This window comes from Ambystoma mexicanum, chromosome 5p, assembly GCF_040938575.1.
Source record: "Ambystoma mexicanum isolate Mex_15411 chromosome 5p, UKY_AmexF1_1, whole genome shotgun sequence".
Classification (NCBI taxonomy): Eukaryota; Metazoa; Chordata; class Amphibia; order Caudata; family Ambystomatidae; genus Ambystoma; species Ambystoma mexicanum.
In genome coordinates this window covers 807,688,963-807,709,969 of record NC_090930.1, presented here as the reverse complement: position 1 = coordinate 807,709,969, position 21,007 = coordinate 807,688,963, and the positions used below count along the sequence as shown (strand labels likewise).

The following is a 21,007-nucleotide window of genomic DNA, read 5'->3' as shown; positions in this document are numbered from 1 at the left end:
AAAAGCTTGAGGAAGGTTTACAGTGCTAAATGCAAATTGTGGAAGGGAAACTTGTTTTTTCAGTGCCGTGTGCTTTTGCTTTGGTTTTGTCAGACATGGGGAGATTTAATTTGAATTAGTAAGCTTGCAAACCTCTCGGCCTGCACTTGGCAACCCCATTTTCTGATGCTTGCACATGGAGTTTCATATAGTTTATGAATGCAACAAGGCAGCTTAGTTGTACCATGGGATCCACACAATGCTGCAAACACCAAATGGTTATTGTGAAACATAGTGCAATGTCTTGAAATCCCACTTTGCATGTAGATGCAAAACTGAAACCACCATGAGATTGAGCCACTCACATCCCTGTTCCCACAGCAAAGAACCCCATTTAAACAATCAGAATAAATACGCAAATAATGCCCTATTACATGAGATCAAGAAGGTTTACTCTTATGCACATTTTGGCAAGTTGGACAGAGGACATTAAAATATGCAAAATCTGATTTAGAATGTGCACCTAGCGAGCAAGTCCTGAACACCCTTCATATTTAAATTCTGCGCATGTATAGAAAAATTGAACTTAAAAAAGGACTTAACGTTTAGCTGCTTTCTCTATAATGAACACGGAGCTCCTGAGAAAAATAGGAACTGTTGTTTAAGGCCATCTCAATTCACCAGCAACAGACTGGCAGTGAAAATCCCTAGCTTGGTGCCTCAGTGTCAATATGTTGTCCTGTCTTGTTCAGTGCCCCATTACTGCAAGATGCTCCACAAATAGCACATCATCGCGAAGCAAGATAGTGTAAGCAACATTATCTAAAGCAACATGTTGCCAAAGGCCTGAACTAAAAACAACTCGATTTTCTTCCTGGGACTATCAGCGATTGGCAGTGGATGTTCTCTATAAAGGGCATTGTCCACGTTCATTTGCTTGCACTCTTTTTGTTTCCTCACTCAACCACTCACAGTATATGGTCAGCCAGCACTGGCACACTGACCATGCATTTGCACAGCCGCCATGCTACTCAAAGCATGATACCAGCAAACAACATTGCTTCTCTACTTGTAAATATCTTGTTAAGGCACTGGGCACCGATTACAAAGAACAAACGTAACCAGTAGCTTCCCCTTACAAATTAACCCTCTCGTCCTCATACTTCCAAGGTAAACTGACTGCATCACCCAAATTCCCCTTGGAGACTGTACGCACACATGTATACAGACGCGCACAAACACGCAAGAGGCACAGCCTCTAGATTATTTTACAGTTCATCATGCTGGGGCTCCTGATCTTTCAGCTTAAATTCTTCAGCCGTCATCTTTCCATCTTCGTTTCTGTCTTGATTTTTGAACATATTTTCAATGATTTTTGTGGAATCGAATCCAGGGGCTAGCTTTCCTTTGCCTGCCTCCACTTGAGCATGAATGTATTCTGAGAACTGTTTTGAAAAACAAAAAGGACATCTATTTGTTATCGATTTAAAAAATGATCAACAATGAGCAAACAGACCTAATATATATTAAAATCCTCATTTCAATATTTATTCTGCGAGGATAATGATATTGTAGCATTACATGGTATACCATTTGCTCCTCGGATGTCAGCACATAAAATGATGATCCGGAAATTGACTATTTCCTTCTTCATCCTCTTCCCTATGTCACAATTTGACTCCTTAAGCATATTACTGATTCATTTTGATGCACAATCTTCACTAAATTACCAGAACAGAATATTGAATGTTTCAGCTAAAAGCTATTCAATGCAAATTACTCACCGTAGCGCCTCTTGTATTCCTATTCCTACAGCCCCCTCAGAAACTGTGGGCGTGACGTTGCATATTGCACAGCAAAGAAAATACGATTATTATGCCTGTGCATGTGCTGCCCAGCCACGCAAGGCTTATTGGCCACTCTATCCAACATCCTTGTTGGGAAATTGGAAAAGTTCGAACTTCGCGGGCCATACAACTGACTGTGGGGGTGGACATGTCCTCATCGTCATTTCTGTCACTTTCGCAAATTTCTACAAATATTACAATATTCATGGTAAATGGGATAAGTGTTACATTTAGGTTACTTTGTGTAGAGGCGATACATTTGTAGATTTCCATACGTGCAGATACATAACGATGAAACATTGTCACAAGGAGGGCCCCTGCCCACTCAGGTGAAGCAGACCATCAATATGTGCACATGGAGTTTAGCTGTATGAATGGCGGTCATGAGAGGAGATTATAATAGGTATAAAAATGCACACATAATGATATACATGCATGGGAAGTATTTTTCGAATTTAGTAAAAGATATGAAATATTTGAAGTGTGGTTGCTCGATGTATCATGGCCTTCGTATTGTGGATTAATTGGAAGGGTGTTTTTGCAATCATGGCAAAGGCTGCAAAGGCCCATCAGCACTCAGGGAACAGGTTTTGTAAGTTGTTCAATGGGGTGGCTGCGGTCAGTTTATAGATGGCTCAAGTGCATGAGGGCGAAGGGAAGATATGATCTCTGGTAAACAGGAGAGCTCATTGTTGTAAGGGATAGGCATCTTATGAACTTGCTGGGGTATTTGGAACAGGTGGCTTCTCCCAGGACACTTGTGGAGATCAGTAGTAATATATTTCAGGAGAGCGATTGTGTTGTTAAGAGAGTGGGTGGAACTCATGTGAATAAGAAAGATCAGTAGTCATAAAAATCGGACACCGGACAGGTTTGTACAATGCGATTAGCAAACACAAATAGGTCAAAAGGGAATCTACGTGTCTTTCTATTCCTCTCTTTCACTCGTCTTCATGTGCTTAGGTATTTTTAGGGTAGGTCTGTGTGCATCATTAATAAGAATTCTGTTGTAACTATGAGGCAAGGCTGCCACCAAATATGGAGAGGTTTTTGTGAAGGGGTGTGTTGAAAATGTAAACCTTGTAATTATACGTTTTTAGGCGATTGTGTTATAATGTCTGTGTCCAATGAACTGTGGGTTTTAGATTTCTCTGTACAGGGCAACCAATCATGTTTGGGGGGGATGCCTTTGTAACAGTATCTGGGGGAGTGTATTAACTGTTGCAAACTGTATATAATATGTGTTCTTTGTGTGGTTCAGAGAGACCAGGGTTAGTGTGACTGTTAGATGTCATCTAAGCCCCCTCCCGACCGTTTGTACAATAAACTTGCTTTATGGACAAAAGGGGCACTTACTAATTCTAGAAGTGGGCCTAATTTGGGTAAAGGGGCGGAGCTTAAGGTCCACGCCTACAATTTGGTGAGCCAGGTATGAGCCTTGGGCTCTCTGAAAATATTGAGGGTCTCATGTTCCCCCAGCTCGATTGTGATCCTTCTCTGCAGGCACCAACTAGTGCCCGAAAAATAAGTGGTTTGCAGGCAGCAAGAGGCATGTCTGGCCCCCGAGAGGGAAGTTCCGAAATAGGAGAAAAAGGAAACATGTTTTTTTAGGTAGGGCAAGACATGTGTTTATGGGATTAGAAGGGACTAAGCAGGTTGCAGAGTGAATGTATTTAGGAAGTGTATGAATCATTTTATGTTGTTAAATTAGTATAATTATCTAGTTCATTTTAGAGGTGTAGTCCCTCAGCGCAGTGTGTTACTCGTGGGGATAGTCTCGCTACCCTTCAGGTTGCTTGTCTGGTTGGTTGGAGCCCTCACTTTAGAGTGAAGTGGCATCTTATGGTAAGGCCACCCGTACATACTTTTCTTACAGATTTTTGTTGAAACATGGGAACTCCATTGAATCATTTATGTCAAGTGCTCCCCGGACATAAAATCAACATTTTGAAATATCAATGGTAATGGTGGAGGGAAACGAAGGGCAAGATGTCTAAACCGTGGCCTACTGAGAGGTCCTATGATAAGTATATATTAGAACATCTGCATAACTTCTTAGGGACCAAACATAACGGGACAAAATTGGACAATAGACTGAATATCCTGGAGCTATGGAGGTTATATAAGCTGTGTGGGAAGGCCCAGAAGGTTGTGGCTATGGAAGAAGGAAGGTATAGGATTTTTTTCTGCACCGCCCCCATATGGGTGCTATCCTTTGTTGCCTGCAGAAAGGTATACACAAATCCAGAGTTGGAACCTCCATATTCTCCAGTAACACCTCTGTCAGCACCAATTTTCGAGAGACAGAAGTATGAGGAAAGCAGAAGGGTAACGCCTTGTTTAGCAAAGGTTGTTGGCAGGCCCCAAATGGAAGAAGAAAGAAGAAAAGTCTATCTTAAGGATACATCAGGGTTAACCTTGGGACCAGAAGAGCCAGAGCGAAGGAGGGTTGTAAGAGAGCGAGGGGAGAATTCCCCCCCGCTGCCCCTGTTCCAGGATAGAGGATTGATTATGGAGAGCAGTGGAAAGGCAAGAACGACAGAATCGGGAAGAAGCGGCAAGGTTAGTAGAGAGCGAAGTGGCATGGGTACAACAGGATAGGAGTAAAAAGCAGGAAGACAAGAACAGGGAAACACAGGAAGTGGGGGAAGGAAGATGGAAACATGGTCAGATTCTCGTACAGCTAGATAAATCTGTCATAAAGAGAGTAAGTGTTGACATGGAAAAAGAAAGCACCGCTATAGATGCGGAATTAGAATGAAGGAAGGGGAAGAGAGGCGGCTTATTACTGCAGCCCCAATGGTGTAGTCGTCCTCACAAAAGGATCAGGGGATGTGATAGAAGGGACAGAGGAGGATGACTGGGAGACAGACAACGAGCATGGAGGACAGGAATCGTGCTAATTCCTCCCACCTTGAGAGTCCCCCAGCTCTTTTGCTGGACTTGGGACTTTTTAATTTTAACTCCTGAGTGAGTGGGACCTTTTTCTCACTTTCTCATGTGTTTTCCCTGATTTGGATTTTGTGTTTTTCACTGTTTTTACGAGTCTAACAAACTCCATAGGCATCTGCTTTTTGTATATTGACAAACAGCACTTTCAGTGCAGTGTCACAGAGAAATCCTTTTGATTTCCCTTAAGGTTTAAATACCTTTTCTTGGGTGAAATAAGAGAATAGTAAAGTGAAATTGACTTTACTTACCTTTTCTCTTTGTAGGTCCAGCACACTCCATCTGATGTGGAGTGCAGGGAGGGGCTTACTTAGTATCCCCTTATCCTAGTTTCTCAAGTAACATTTTAGTTACCATCACTACTTTAAATGGCTGGTGACAGTGGTTTACTTTTTCCTACCATTGTGCTTTTCTACCCCAGCCTGAACCCTCAGCTGCAGTACAGCACCCATGGGTGACCATTTTGTCAAAATGGCCCCAGTCTTCTTTTTACACCATTTTCTGAGGTCTTTCTTGGTTTTTACTATGTGCGTTGAGACAGGGTTGAGCCCTTTGTCTTGCCTTCAGCTGGCTTTAGCCCTGAAGCCCGTACCTGGCTCCAGTTTGTCTGTAAGGACATGATGTGAGAAAGGGTCCCGAAACTCCCATCCTTTGTCTCTAGGAGTGCCTGAACGAAACTAGTCCTGGTTGACTGGCTGGCTGTTCTAAAAGGACAGCCACCCTGCTGTGTGATTGACAGCCTAGGCTGTGCATGAATGGGAATACTTGCTTAAAAGGTGAGGTTCTTGGGACTACAGGCAGAGTCGACCACTGAAAGAAACATCCGAAAAAGAAACCGTGAAGAGACGCCTGCTGCAACCTCTTGGACCTTCAGTTGCCCAGTGAAGTCCTGCTGCTGTGCTGATCTCCTTTTTCACCTCGACAGAGAAGCTCTGACGGAGCGAAATCTCCCCTTGGGTTAGGGGGACCAACTAATCCCGAGACGAACTCCACTTTGGCGCCATCCCTGACTTGCTGTGCCTCTCCGTTCTTGCAGAAACCCAATGCCAGGGTTTGAGTGTCCACAACAGAGTGCAACGTCTGCCGCAGAACTAATCTGGCCAAAAGCTCCAGGAGCCTCCTAAGGACACTCCAGAAGCAGGACATCCAGATCCAGAGTCCCCCTCACCAGAGTGCAGGACCGAGGGAGCAAGGAAAGCCCAACAGTGTCCACCGTTCTGCATCAGTGCTGTTCACGCAGCACTGAAACCGCAAAGTGCCACTGAAACGAAGAAAACCTGTAGCTGCCGACGACCTTCCCAAGTACTGCCGTAGGAGCCCTCCAGACTCCAGTTCTCCCTATTGTCCCCACAACCGAGGCTGCGGAACCAGGGTCTGCTTGGCTGTAGCAAGACGGAATCCAGCTGGACCCCTTTCTTCAAACTAAAGGTACTTTTTTGGGCTTGGGGGTACTTACCTTCTTGCCTTAAGTCGTGCTGTCTCACTTGAGACTCGCACCTGCTTACTTTCTAAGTTGATTTCAACTCCCTTTGCACCGGCATAACAGCTGGTGTTCCTACAAGTGATTCTTCTGAACTCTCTAACTTTGTGCAAGACTTTTTATCCAAGTAGTGCATCAGAACTATAGACTGTGTCCAAATGACTTTGGCTGTCCAGGCTCGCTAAAGGCACTCTTCTAAATCAATCGACTTTGGTATCGCTTATCCCCCCATAGGTTGTAGCTTGTCGAATATTGTTACTGCTGGGAAAGGTTTATCTCAACTTCATTGGAGGATTCAGTTGTCCTCACATGTTCTGAGAAACTGTTCTAACCTTTTACTTCCCTTAACCCTCCCTTTCTGCAACTCAGAATCTACAAAGTATATCGGTGTGATATATAAATGCAAATACTATCCTTATAATTGAAGTCACCTCAGGCTGTAGGAGAAATGTATTGAGCATATCCAAAGATTATTCACTAGCTTTATTGATTCTGAAAAGTAATTTAAAAGTTTACTCAAATTGTTAGTCATTTGCCTTTTTAAAGAATGCTTATTTAAAAGTGAATAAATAAATAACTATTTATAACTGAAACCTTAAGTGTAAGTGTTACTTGGCTACTTGTATTTACAAATTTCATTTGTACACCTCACATTTACCCCTCTTGAGATCGGCCTGGCTGCTCAGTCACACTACCAACTTGTGTAGTACAGACCTATGTCTGTCAGTTTAGGCTTTCGCCGCAGCTTTCTCTTCCCCTCCTGTACCTCTGTCTGACACACACCCTGACACAGCCCTTTCCACACTCTACTCTGCCATCTCTGATACTCTTGATGTAGTTGCCCCTGTTATGAGGATCATCATGAAGCCTAAAATCAAGTGCAACTCCTGGTATGACTCGGACCTCGTCACCCTTAAACGCAATTGTAGGGTGGTGGAGAGGAAATGGTTGCCATCTAGTACGCTCTCTGACAAACTGGCCTGTCGCCTGCTCCAAAGGCAATACCGACCCTTTGTCCTCACTAAGAAGAGAGCTCACATCCAAGCCTGTGTTTCTGCGGCATCTAACAGCTCGGCCGAACTCTTTAAAACCTGCAAGGAGCTGGCCAATCCTGCTGCAGTCTCTACTTCTCCACTCCCTCCCCAGCCCCTCTGTACGGCCATGGCTTCTCACTTCATCTCCAAAAACCAGGACATCCCGTCCACCCTCTCGGTTTCGCCTGCTTCTCCGCCCACGCTCTCATCTCCCTTTAGCCCCCTGCATCCACCCCACCTCCCTTCTCTGCCTTTCCTCTCTTCTCCCCACGATGAGGTTTCTAGACAAGTCTGATCTATGAAAACCTCATCTAAACAGGTTCTTCCCTGTTCTTCCAAAACCATTAAGGACCATATTGACACCCTCGCCCCAGCTTTGGCTGACTTCTGCTTCACCACTGGTAACTTCCCCTCCCCCTGAAGCACTCCCTTGGGCACCCTCTTCTCAAGAGGCCTTCAGCTGACCCCTCCCTTCCGGCTAATTGTCACCCGATCTCTATCAATTCTTTCCTGGGCAAACTCCTGGAAAAGCTGGCCATCTCCCAGCTTAATCGTCACACTGAATCTGTTGGCCGTCTCCATGACCATTAGTCTGGTTTCAGAGCAGCCAGAAGCACGGAAACGGCTCTCCTGAACATCCGTGAAGACCGGCTCTCTAACCTTGATTGTAATCTCCCCTCTGTCCTCATCCTACTTGATCTTTCCTCTGCCTTTGACACGGTTAACCAGGCCATCCAGCTCAACCAGCTCTGTGATAATCTGGGTATCACTGATGAGGCTCTGGCCTGGTTAACATCTATTCTCTCTGACTCCCAGGTCCAACATGGGCCGTTCCTCTCCTCTATCTCTTTCTCCACCTGCTGTGTTCCACAGGGGTCTATCCTCTCTCCCTGGTTGTTCAACCAAACCTGGCATCTCTCGGCCACCACATTGCTGCTTTCTGCACCAACTTCTAATACGATGCGGATGACACCCAGCTCGCCTTCAGGCTCCCCACTGCCGCCTCTTCTTCTCCCATCCCCGACTGTCTCTCTGCAATCCAAGAGTGGTGGAGCGCCAATGACCTCTGACTGAATGCCAGTAAGATGGAGATCCTCTTCATTGGCACACCAGAACACCCCTTTCCCTTCACTCTCTGCCCGGCCTCCCTTGGCCGTCATCCTTCTCCCACCTACGAGGCTAAGAACCTCAGAGTTATCTTCAACTCCCCACTCTCCTTCTCTCCTCACATCTCCAACGTCTCTAAGAAGTCAAACTACCAACTGCACCTCCTCAGAGGTATTCTCCCTCTCCTCTCTTTCCCCCAGAAGCTCACTGTTTCTAGAGCCCTGGTTCTCTTTAGGCTTGACTACTGTAATGGTCTCTTTTTAAATATGCCTGCCTCTACTCTCCGCCCCCTGCTACTCATCCAGAACAGGACTGCTGGACTTGACCTTCGGCTCAAGCCCAGGGATCGTATCTCTAAAGCACTGCAATCCCCCCATTGGCTCACAGTGGCTTCAAGGATCACATTCAAGACCCTTTGCATTGTCCACAAGGCCTTCTGGGGCCTGGGACCAAACTATCTCCAGCTTTCTCTTCTGAAGTATCTTCCTACTCAAGCCCTTTGCTCCTACACCTCGAACTCCCTGAGGATCAGGTGCTTTTCCAAGCAACAAGCTAGGGGCAGATCTCTCTTCTGCGGGTGCCTCCCTCTGGAACAGCCTCCTTGCCTCTCTGAAACTTGAGCAGAACCATCTCTGGTTCCGGAAGCAGCTCAAAACTTTCCTCTTTGCCTCTGCCTTCTCCCTTCCTCTTCCCTGCTGATCTCCTGTCTGATACTGCACTGGTTACCTGGCTACCCTCTGAACCACGGGCCTAGGTCCCTGCCCTTTCAGCTGCACACCTGCACTGCCTCCAAGCAACCCTGCACATGGGGCAGTATCTGTAACCTACAGTCCCCCTACCTGCACTTAACCTTGCACTGCCACCTGCTGGCCACACTTCTTGTTTCCTGTTGTTGAGATCCTATATCCTGCACTTGCTTCTCTTACCCTTCCCTCAGCAATTTCCCCCATTCCTCTCCCCTGCACTTGCGCGATCTCAATGTCACTGGGCCTAGTAAGATCGTGGTCTTGTCCCCCCCTTGTTCCCCTCCCCTGCCTCGTCGCGCTTTAAACACTTGTGTATGAGCGCACCATAAATAAAATATATCATATCTATACCAAAAGGTGGGTTACCTAATACCAAGCAGATAGGTCTTGTGTAGTCTCACACAGTATGACTGCACCAATTCTTACCTAACACGCTCTAGTAAGGACACTGCAAAATATGCCATGGGGTCTTGGGATGCACTGTGGAGCCTACACGGCTGTAGGCAGAGGGCGAGGACAGATAGGGGAAGCCCTAGTAAAAGGCAAAAGTGACTCAATGCCCACTACTCCAGAAGGGACAGGGGAGGGCGGATTATGTCCTGTGGTCACACATAAAGCAGAATAACTTAATGAAGATACTTCCTTTGCCCACTGTAGTGTCAAGGAAGTGGATTTATGCTCTAGAAAAAACAAACTGCTGTTGTCATGTTGGCAATTGGTGACATGGAAAAACCTTTTTACGTCCTTGATGGGGGAACGGGCAACGAGTTGTTGAAGAAAGCGGGATATCGGGAATTCAATCAGACACAAACACCCACAATGGAGCAGCGTTGAATAATTATAGGGCACAGGTTTAGGGAGCACCAAGGATAATGTATCCCGATACGCCAGATATAAATTCTATTTTGGCAAAAACAATGAAGTTAGACGAGGATCCCACTACCCACATTCAGCTGATTCAGGAGATATGAAGGGCAGAGACGGGAGAAGCATGGGACGAAAATGTGGCTATTTTATATCATATGTTGAAAAAGGGACCTAGACATGGTCGTAGGGAATGAGGCAAAGAGTTGGCAGGAGATACAGGCGCACATTGTGCATTTTTGTAAGAGGTGACAGGAAAAGGAGAGTACGGACCAGGCACAAAAGGCTGAAGCCAAGATGGTCCAGAAAAAACTAGTGAAGATTTGTTTGGAGGGGGCAATGATAGAGGGACAGCAGGAACAGTTGGAACAAGGACAAATAGACTCTGGAATGGGATAAGCATGGACGGACGGATATGTACCTAGACTGAAGAGGATTTCCACGGGGTAAAGAAGGAATTTCGCAAGGTGTCAGGTTATTCGGCGGGTTTGGAGGAATGCGGCCCCGGTTCAATGGGCCTATGGGAGGGTGGTGTGGAGGAATGTATCTAGTGCAGTGTTGGGTGTGTGGAAGAACGGGGCATGTGTTGCGGGATTGTCAAAGTCGACCATAGTATTTTACGCAGGTCCCCTCCAGATGACTACCCAAATATCACCCTATGCCCCCAACTCTGTGCTATTGCAGCAACTCCGGGTTGATCAGAACCTGGGAACTGGAATGACAGACTCATGCCCCAATCATGTCAGCCCAGGCGCCAGTTCAGGCTTGGGAGAAGAATTCTCTACCCAATGGGACAGTTACCCCTTATACTGGATCAAGTGTACTTGGAGGAAACCTTTTGCGCATCTTGGTGCTCAAATGTATCAGCAATAGGCAGCCCACAGGTATCTCTGACGTGTCCAATTCTATCAGTTACTACAGATCCAGAAGAGGAACCCCGGATAGGTGTAAAGGTAGGTAAACAGACATTCTCCTTCATGGTCGACGCAGGGGTCACGGAATCCTGTATTAAAGAAGGTGGATATCCCCTATCGGGCAAAGCAATGGAGAACAGGGATTTTCTGGGGCTGTCCTATCGGTTCCATACACTGAAGATTTGCGTATCGAGGTAGGTAATCAAACTTTATCTGCTCCCTTGTTATACTGCAAAGATACTTTGGCGAACCTTTTGGGAAGGGAACTCCTGAGCAAGTTTAATATGTTGAACACTTTTTCAAAGGACGGCATAGTGTGCTCAACTCCAGGAGTGTACCCATTAAGAGAAGCAGTGCTTTTCCCCACGTATTGCAGCGACAGCGCGATAAGGGGGGTGCCAGTACATTCTGCATTATTCTTGTATGGGTTAATCATAGTGTTAAGTTGGGCACCCGGAATAAGAGATCGGATATGGCTGATACCCCTAGATTATTTGTTCCAGCATGCTGAGTCACAGGAAATAGCGCCAAGGACTATCACTCTTCTAGAAGCTGTGTTTGTGAAGAAGGACAGGGTAGTTATTTCAGGCACTGATGAGGAAGGAGGCGAATGGCACACAGTGTTGTGTATTGATCTGACCTCATCATTGAGAAACATGTCCGATGAGCAATTGCTCGAGGATGCGGAAGACGCAGGAGAAATGGTCTTTGAGATTGAGATGCCTTGTAATGGTGGTGCAAAGGGAGGTAACCACAGACTATGCTCATCGTGAGACAAATATCGCCATATTGGAAGGAGGATTTGGAGAAAATGCCGGACCACTCATGGACAAATAAAATTAAAACCAGGAGCATTTTTACAAAGGGTTAGGCAATACCCCATGTGTAAGGAGGTGACGAAAGGATTTTTGAGACCATTATGTCATTGTTGAAGCAAGGCATTATGCAAGCTTCTGTGTCCCCATGTAACATGGCCATTTACCCTGTGAAGAAGGCAAAGGGGTCTAGTTGGTGGACGGTCCAGGATTTACGGCCTCTGAACAACATTGTTGAAGCAGAATTTCCAGTAGTACCAAATCCTGCTACCATTCTCTGTAACATCCTTACTGGGTCGACCCACTTCACAATTATTGATTTGAAAAATGTCATTTTCTCGGTTCCTTTGCACCCCCAATTCCCAGTACCTCACAGCGTTTACGTATCGTGGGCAGAGACTTGAACACACAAGGTTACCCCAGGGGTACTGTGAATGTCCAAGTGTTTTTAACAGTCATTCAGATGGATTTGGGGACCTTACAAATGTCCAGCACTGTAATTAAGTATGTGGACGATTTACTTGTTCGTAGTGCTTCAGAGGAACAGTGTCGAGGAGACTCAGTCAGGCTCCTCACCCTGCTCGCGGAGAAGAGGTACAAAGTGGACAAAGAAAAACTGCAATACTGTCAAACAGAAGTAGTGTATTTGGAACAGGTACTATCATCTGCAGGGAGAAGGGTAATGCCTGAGAGAGCCACCACAGTTCAGAACATGCTTCAACCAACTACGGTAAAACAGGTGCAACAGTTTTTGGGGCTCTGTAATATTGTATCTTGGATTTCAGACTATTTAGTTACACGAGGCCCCTGCTACAAGCTCTCAAGGAAGCACAGAAAGAAGAGTCTGATCGAGTGATCAGATGAAATGAGACTCAATTATACAGGGCCAGTTTCGTGCGAGCAATCTCTTGCGGCAGCAGCCGTTGCAATACATAAGTCATCCACCATTACTATGGGCTGCAGGGTGACACTACATGTGGAGCATGCAGTTTTTGTAATTTTGGAGAAATCTTAATCAACTGACCACTCGGAGAGTTTCAGGTTAAGAGGGTATTTTGTCAAATGCGTATGTCCAGTGAGGTGTCGCACAGTAAAATCAGCAACTTTTTTGGCTGACTCAGTGCAGCCTGGTCATGATGATCATGATTGTGTGACCTATGAGAGAGATGAGGAAAAACATACAAGTGTTAAAGAAGATGCTTTGGCGACAGGAGGAACACTTTTTTGATGTATGATCAACAATTGTTCAGGACACTGGTCAGAGACATACAGGAGCACAAGTTGTAAGTCTTGTGGGCAGCGAGTACCGGGTGGTAGAGAAGCGATTGTCCTCACATTACTCTGCGCCAGCAGCCAAATTGGTGGCGCTTATTGAGGTGCTGGAAATGAGTAAGGGGAAGGCAGTCACTATCTACTCCGACTCTGCGTATGTAACCACAACAATACATTATGGGTTATCTAGATGGCAGAGAAGAGGGCTTAGAAGATCTGATTGGACCCCGGTCCAGCATGCTGCGCTGCTGTCAAGATTAATAGATGAGTTAACATTGCCTGTGGAAACAAGGGTTGTTAATTACGCCGCACATACTAGCAAAACTGAATTTGTAGCACTTGGTAACGATGCCGCGGACCAATCAGCAAAGGCAGCATCTTATTTGCCCCTCCCAGATATCCCAAAAATTTAAATGATGTCCCAACAGGCACAGTTGGCGGTCCCGTATACTGCAGTCCCCTTGTTACAAATTCTTGAACTGCAGGGAAAAGCACTACAGGAGGAAAAGGAGCTTTGGGCGAAGAGGGGGTGTACGGGTAGTTTGTGGAGGCTCACAGATTTGTTGTGGAGGCAGTACCTGATGGGGAAGGTAGTGATGCCCATAGAGTTGCTTCTTGTGGCTTTGGAGAAACTGCATTTCCTGGCACATACTCCTAAGCGACAAATTGCAGCGGAACTCCAGGAGGATTGGTTTGTGCCCAACCTCTCTGAGCAGGTGAGTATGTTTATTGGTTATTGCACACACTGTAAGAAATTCAATCCAGGAAATACTATGAGGGCAGTAAGAGGGGTTATACCCCGACCTTCAGGTCCTTTTAAGGAAATGCATGTTGATTTTGTTGATATGGTACAAAGGTGCAGCACCTATCGTTATTTAATTGCGGTTAGGTGTGCATTTTCCAGATGGCTTGAGGCTGAACCCTGCGTGCACTCTGATGCCAAATCAGCAGCCAGATTCTTGGTGAGGGAGGAATTTCCACAGTGGGATATTTGTGAAGTCTTAAGGTCCGATAATGGGCCTCTCTCCTTTAATGTTTTGTTCACTGAAATTACTTCACTTTTGGGGATACGGCACAGGTTGTGCTCTGTGTACCACTCTCAGGCCAATGGGATTGTGGAGCGTCTCAATGGTTTGTTGAAAACTCATTTGTCAAAAATGTGTTCTGATTTGCATAAATCATGGCTTTATTGCCTTCCATTGGCGTTGTTTTGTTTGCAGAATAAGCCTGGAAAGGATCACCACCTTAGTCCCCATAAGGTGGTGATGGGTCGTAGAATGTTTACACCTCTCTCGCACGCATAGGTACTGATGCCCTTAAGTCAGCAGAAATTCTGGGAAATGAAGTTGGGGACTATCTTAAGGCTTCAACCAAGAGTGTTAGAATTGTGTCCTCATAGGTTACTGCATCTCACCAGCAAAACAAGATTGAAGGCTGTGTGGGACCAAACAAGCATCAGCATCTGTTGTTACTCCCTGTGGAGAGGGTCTTTGTTTGTGCTTTTGTCCATCACTGGAGCAACCTTCGATTCCACAGACCCCATAGGGTCATCTTCTCTACCCCTACGGCTGTGAAAGTGGAGGGCATTAAAGCGTGGATGCATCTCCATGATGTACAGAGGAACACCAGTACGCTCCCACTGACGCCTGAGGAGCAGCAGTCTACTGATAAGTGGAATCTAAGGAATCACGGTTCGTTACAGCTGACAGGGTGGAGGAGAGCATACGAAGCCTGATAATTGTTTTAAAAGATTGTCTTAAAATGTAGGATTGTTTTAGTAGGAATTGGTTGTAGAAGGATTATTTAGGACTTTTGTGTTTTTCATGACAAACCGAAGGAATGAAATTGACAATGTGCTCAGCAATTTATAGATTTCTTTTTGGATCATATGTGTTGGACCGAAAATGTGTATAGGGGAAGGAAACATTGGGTTATTTGGGTACAATGGACGCACTATCGGAAACGCATCAAAGTTTCAAAATTGATTTTGCATGTGATGATTCTGATGGGACTTTAGAAATTGTAAATGATGCACACAGTTTTGCAGCTAATAATGTATGGTATCAGCACATGAAGAGAGTGGGGCGAGAGAGAGTAACTGAGTCATGTTACATTTGCTCCCTCATTCCCCATGCCTCTGGTGTCCCTAGATTATTTATTCCTAATGAGGTAGCAGTGGCAGAAGAACGTTGTCTGGTGCACCTAGCCCTATGCAGGGTTTGAGGGCAGTTTCATGGGCAATCTGTAGCAGCTTCTGTCCTTCCGATCGATGAAGAATGTTGAATTTCAAATGGGGAAGATCGCAAAGATGTTCGTTGTACACAAAGAGCGCAACTTAACCTGGAGGGTCTGATTATGGTGAACAACAAATGGGAGCAAGGGGTAGGTAATGGGTTGAGAGGTTGGAGGGATGGTGGGACACTCTGAAGAAGGAGTGGCACAAACTAATTTGGCATTTTGAAAAATTTGGAGAAAATATGTGAATTTCTTGACATGGCTCAAGGAGCAGGAGAAACCTGTTAAGATCTGGTTACTTACATGTTTTTTTCTGTGCTTTAAGGGCGATGGCACGGTGACTGTGGGCACAAATCAACATATTTATTTGAATACTAGTCACTGTGCATCTCTGTGTATCTCCCCTAGAGCTCACATTGACCCCTCCTGAGATAAGCCTGGCTGCTTAATACGCTACCAACCTGTGTAGTACAAGCTTATACCAAAGGTTGGGTTCCTATTGCCAGGAGGTCAGGGTTGTTTTGGCACACCCAAAGGGTACTGCATACAATCTTTGCCTAACACTGGTGGCAGGCGGTGAGGATCTATGGTAGAGTTGTTACACAAAGAATTTGCTTTGCTTTAGTTCAACTAAAAACCTTTAAATGGCTAAGCTCCACTAGAAAAGCAATTGTAACATGCCAGATATGGATACCTTCAGGCAGGAAGCCCTGATCATTTTAACAGTAGAGCAAAGGATAATAATTGTGTAAAGTCAGGAATCTCCCTGTTAAAGGAAAGAAAAATGAACTTATTGCAAGATTGTTGAATAATCAAAATCTGGGTAGTAGGCGTGTCACACCTACTAACCCAGAAACTATGGAAAATGATAAGGAGGATGATAATTCAGAGTCTAACTCTAATATTGTTGAAGAGTCAGAGGAGTCTCAGGAAGAGAGCCCCTCTTTACCTCAACAGGCCCTTTTGCCTCAACATGTATCCACAGGGACCCCACAAGGTCCATCACTGAATCCAGAATGTGTGTCTCTTGAGAAAATGAGACTTGAGTTAAAGTTCAAAAGATTACAAATCCAAGCTGAAACCAAACATCAGGACATCAAACTAAGGGAAATGGAAATGCAACATGCTCTTGAAATGAAGAAATTGTCTCTTGAAAATGTTTCTATCCCAGAGTCTTCTAGGTCTTCCAGTCCACCAGTCCAAAGAGACCACGCTTGCCTAAAGAAACAGTGAGTATGTATGATGCAAAACTTGATATTTTGTATTGGGTGGGTGCTTTTGAATGTGACTATGGGATTCAGGGTTTCAGAGGGAATCAGTTGATTCCTTGGCTTTTGTCTAGACTCCCCCAGGTTGCAACTGATGCTGTAATGGAGGTGGGGGAACTTGAAAGATTACAGTATGAAAATGTGAAGCTAGCTTTGATAGCTAGATTTGGGAAAACTCCTTCCCAGTACCTTAAGCGGTTTAGGACCCTCGAAAAGCATGATGGTAGCCCTTGGGCTACCTGGGTGTGTGAATGTTTGAAAAACTTAGATGGTTCGGTTAAGGGTCACAGAGTGAACTTCTTTGAAGGAATGAGAAATCAATTTTTGTTGGAGTCTATTTTTGATGCCTGCTCTTCTGAGCTGAGACAGCACTTGGCTAACTCAAAAGAGATTGATCCCAAGAAGCTAGCAAAAGCTGCTGACTTGTGGGTTGCCAACAGGGTTACTCACAAGGATTCTGGGCCCACTCATAAAAAGGATGAGTGGAAGCAGCACAAAAAAAGATGACAAATAGAATTCTAAAACCTCCCATCCAAAAGAGGGCCACACACATAAGAAGGGTAAGCCATTTGGGAAACCAGGTCAGTCTAGTGAAACCTCTGGTGCCAGACCACAGGGAGGTCAGCAGAAGCCCCCATTTGTCAAAACATTTGGAAAATGTTATGCTTGTGGGTCAACTGACCTTGTGAAAGGGGATCCCAGATGCAAGGGTAACCCTTCAGGTGTCCACACTGCCTTCTTAGCCTTCATCCCTGAGGGAAAAGTACATATGGCCAGTGGAAACGTTCAACTATTGGCTAAAAACCCCATTGGAGTCTCTGCCAGTGTTTTAGTGTCCCTGGGTCTGTAGGAACAGCAGAACGTAGATGTGTATAACTCTATACCAGATAACACAAAAGAATACTACAAGGACAGTGCACTTGTAAATGGTCAGGAGACCCCTGCCATTAGAGACACTGGGGCCAGCATCACAGTGGTGGATGAAACCTTTTTCAAACCTGAGGATGTTGCTAAGGCACCTAAAAGCCCCACTAAGCTTGCTGGAGGCCCTATCCAGATGGTTCCAATACTACCAGCTCTCATCCAGTGCAACAATACGATTGTAAGAATACCTGTCAGTGTACAAAGCGAGGTGTCTGGGAGAGTCTTGCTTGGGAATTACTTAAAAACTCTTGTATCAGGCAGCAAAAGGAAGCAGGAGCTGACTAGGAAGGCCAGAGAGCTCACTTTAAATGCCTCTCAGTGGGTTGTTACAGAAGGACCTATAACACCCAGTCCACAGGAAGAGCCAACTTCTATTTCCAGGAAGAAAGAGACAAAGGGGGAAACCCAAGGTCTCAGGAAACAAGAAAGATAGCACTCCTGTGGATCAAACCAGGACATCCCAGAGAGGACAGTCCAAAGTCACACCTGTGACTACTCCACCAGCTGAGGCTGAGTGTGAGGTTCAACCAGACGATGATGAATCAGCTACTGATGACACAGAGCTGGAAGAAGACCTTCCCCCTGTTGGATATCTGGATCCTAAAGACCATCATGAGCTGCAGTCTTTACTGGCAGGTGGCGGCCCCTGTAGGGCAGACTTCAGCAGAGGTCAAAGAGAGTGTCCTACTCTTGAAGGACTTTGCCAACAGGTAGCTGGCAGCTTCCCAGTTGGATGGGCAAGAGCCATGGAAGCACAGGTTGTACTGGGAGGATGGCCTCCTCTAAAGTGAACCTATTGAGTCTACACCAGCGGACTACAGAAGACTTGTAGTGCCTCAGGAGCTAAGACCTGCTTTAAGACGACCAAGGAAAGGCTTTATCTTTATTTCTACTGGCCTAAGATACGGTCTGATGTAGATAAATTCTGCAGAAGCTGTCACACTTGTCAGACCTCTGGCTTGTTTAGCATCATTAAAGAAATGAGAAACCCACCAGGCTGTGATAACACCCCAACCCCCTCAGAAAAACTATGCAACGACCTGGCAGATCACTTAAAAAAAAAAAAAAAAATCAACGACATCCGTCAAACCATACAAAAGCGACCAACCAACCACAACATACAACCCAACGAACCCAACTCGGAACCACAACACAAACTGCAAAGCTTTCCTGAAATATCAGCAGAGGCATTCGCAATGCTGGTTAAACGAAGCAAGAAAGCGGGATCACCCACGGACCCATGCCCCCCAGACATCTACAAATCAATCCTCGCGCAAGGATCGCCAGCAGAACTCTACAGAAACCTTCTAAATCTATCACTATCAACAGGGACTGTACCGAAGATCTTCAAATCAGCATACATCAAGCCACTCTTAAAAAACACAAGTGGTGACGTAGATGACCTTTCCAACTACAGACCGATCTCTAACATCTCCTACCCAGCAAAACTTCTAGAAACCTACGTATATAAACTAACCCAAGAACACATAGAAAAACACCACCTGCTGGACCAAGCTCAAATCGGTTTCAGACCAGCGAGAGGAACGGAAACAGCACTACTATCCATCTGGGACAACCTCAAACTAACGCAGACTCATACACTACTTCAGCCCTTATTCTGCTCGACCTCTCCGCAGCCTTTGACACAGTTAGCCACGACACCCTGACCAAAAGACTAGAAAACATAGGCATAACAGACACAGCACTACGCTGGACCAAATCATTCCTAACAGACCGAACAGAAACCGTACGGATAAAACCTTTCAAATCCACTCCACGAGTTAACGACTGTGGAGTACCACAAGGATCCTCACTATCTCCACTATATTTCAACATCTACCAGACTCCAGTCATCAGAATCTTCAAAAAATACAACATTACATGTTACAACTATGCAGATGACACTCAGATCATATACAAAATCAAAGACACTGATGCCGACCATTCATCCCTTACCGACTGTCGGGAAACGCACCAACACCATCGAAGGTAGTAAAAAATCTGGGAGTCCTAATGGACAACAACCTAACCCTGGAGCCACAAATAAATGCAACAGTGAAGAAATGCTTTTTCCTCCTCCGGACGGCAAGAAAAATTCTACCTTTCCTCTCCTTCGCGCACAAAACACTCACCATTGTCGCCCTAATCATGTCTAAAATCGACTATGCAAACAGCCTATACCTTGGAATACCTGAATACCTCCTGAAGAAAATGCAACGGATCCAAAATGCAGCAGCAAGACTACTCCTCAAACTATCCAGAAGAGATCGCATCACTCCAGCCCTAAAAACCTTACACTGGCTCCCAGTTAAACATCGCATCACCTTCAAAACAATGTGCATAACGCACAGGGCCATCAGTGGACAAGGAGCAGAATTCCTACAAAAGAAAATAACAGTCTACAAACCAACGAGACCCCTCCGATCGAGCAACGAAATCCGCCTGGAACTCAAACCATACCTCAAGAAAAAACTTGGAGGCACCTCCTTCTACGACTTAGCCGCAAAAACCTGGAACAACATCCCAAAGGAAATAAGAAACACTGAAGATCACCTAAAATTCAGAAAATCACTAAAAACCTAGCTCTACAACACCACAGACTAAACCTGAAAAACGAAACTGGTAAAAAACGATAACTAAACCGAAAAGACACGGACATCCCTGACCGGGGAGAGTAACGCCCACGGCAGTGGGACGGGTGACATCGGATAGACAGGAATACAGGCGGCACACACGGAGATTGAGTCAACTGACCCAGACAATCCCACCAACTCCTTCGCCCGCACCGTAATTTAATTACCGCCAAGTACCACGTTGGGGTGGAATTATAGAGACATTGACAATCCCCACACTACCTGAGAGGTTGTCATTAGCAGAAGCACCGGCCACGAGAGTCTAAATGGAGGATAAGGGGAGCCACGAGAGAGCATGTTAGAGGTGGGGGCCAGAGGAGTAAGGAACCTATAGACCGGTCAGACCCAGATCAGGACAGAGTCGCAACAAGGGAGACTACGCAAGCCGAGCGCTTCTATTCAGGATAGAGATGCAAACTAACCAACCCTACTAACAACTTCCCTTTCTGCATACACCTCTCAAACCCAAAACCAAACACAACCAAAACCTACAGCACAACAAACCGCACAAACTTCACTAAATTGCAACAACAAAACAAAACACACATAGCCTTGCACAACAGAACACGACGACTACCGGCCGCAAACACCCCAGGTCCAGCCAACGGACCCACCGGGCTGAGGCCGCCAACAGCACATCACTGCTCTCTTGCATTTTCCCTGCTTCCTCCCACTAACTCAACCCCTCCTCTCCCTTTTCAGAGCCGCCAGAGCGCCAAGGGACCACTACGGTGGTGATAGTGCGCGGTACAAATGTCCTTTAACATTAACATTAACAAGAGTGGAGCCAAGAATGTGGCATCTTCTCCCAGTGGTGGTAGTCCCTTTTGAGAGGGTAGAAATCGACATTGTTGGTCCCTTAGACCCCCAACATCTTCAGGCAACCAATTTATATTGGTTGTGGTAGACCATGCTAACAGGTATCCTGAAGCAATACCTA

The 21,007-nt window shown here is 45.6% G+C and overlaps 1 protein-coding gene across 1 annotated transcript in view; it reads right to left on the bottom strand.

The window, feature by feature from the left end:
* Positions 1 to 409: 409 nt before the first annotated feature.
* The window catches only part of FKBP9 (FKBP prolyl isomerase 9), a 371,826-nt gene continuing 351,228 nt past the window's right edge, over positions 410 to 21,007 (bottom strand). Inside the window, exon 10 of the mRNA XM_069613232.1 lies at positions 410 to 1,424. Within this exon, the coding sequence (XP_069469333.1) occupies positions 1,248 to 1,424 (177 nt within the window). The 3' untranslated portion in view covers positions 410 to 1,247. The remainder of the gene's footprint in view (positions 1,425 to 21,007) is intronic.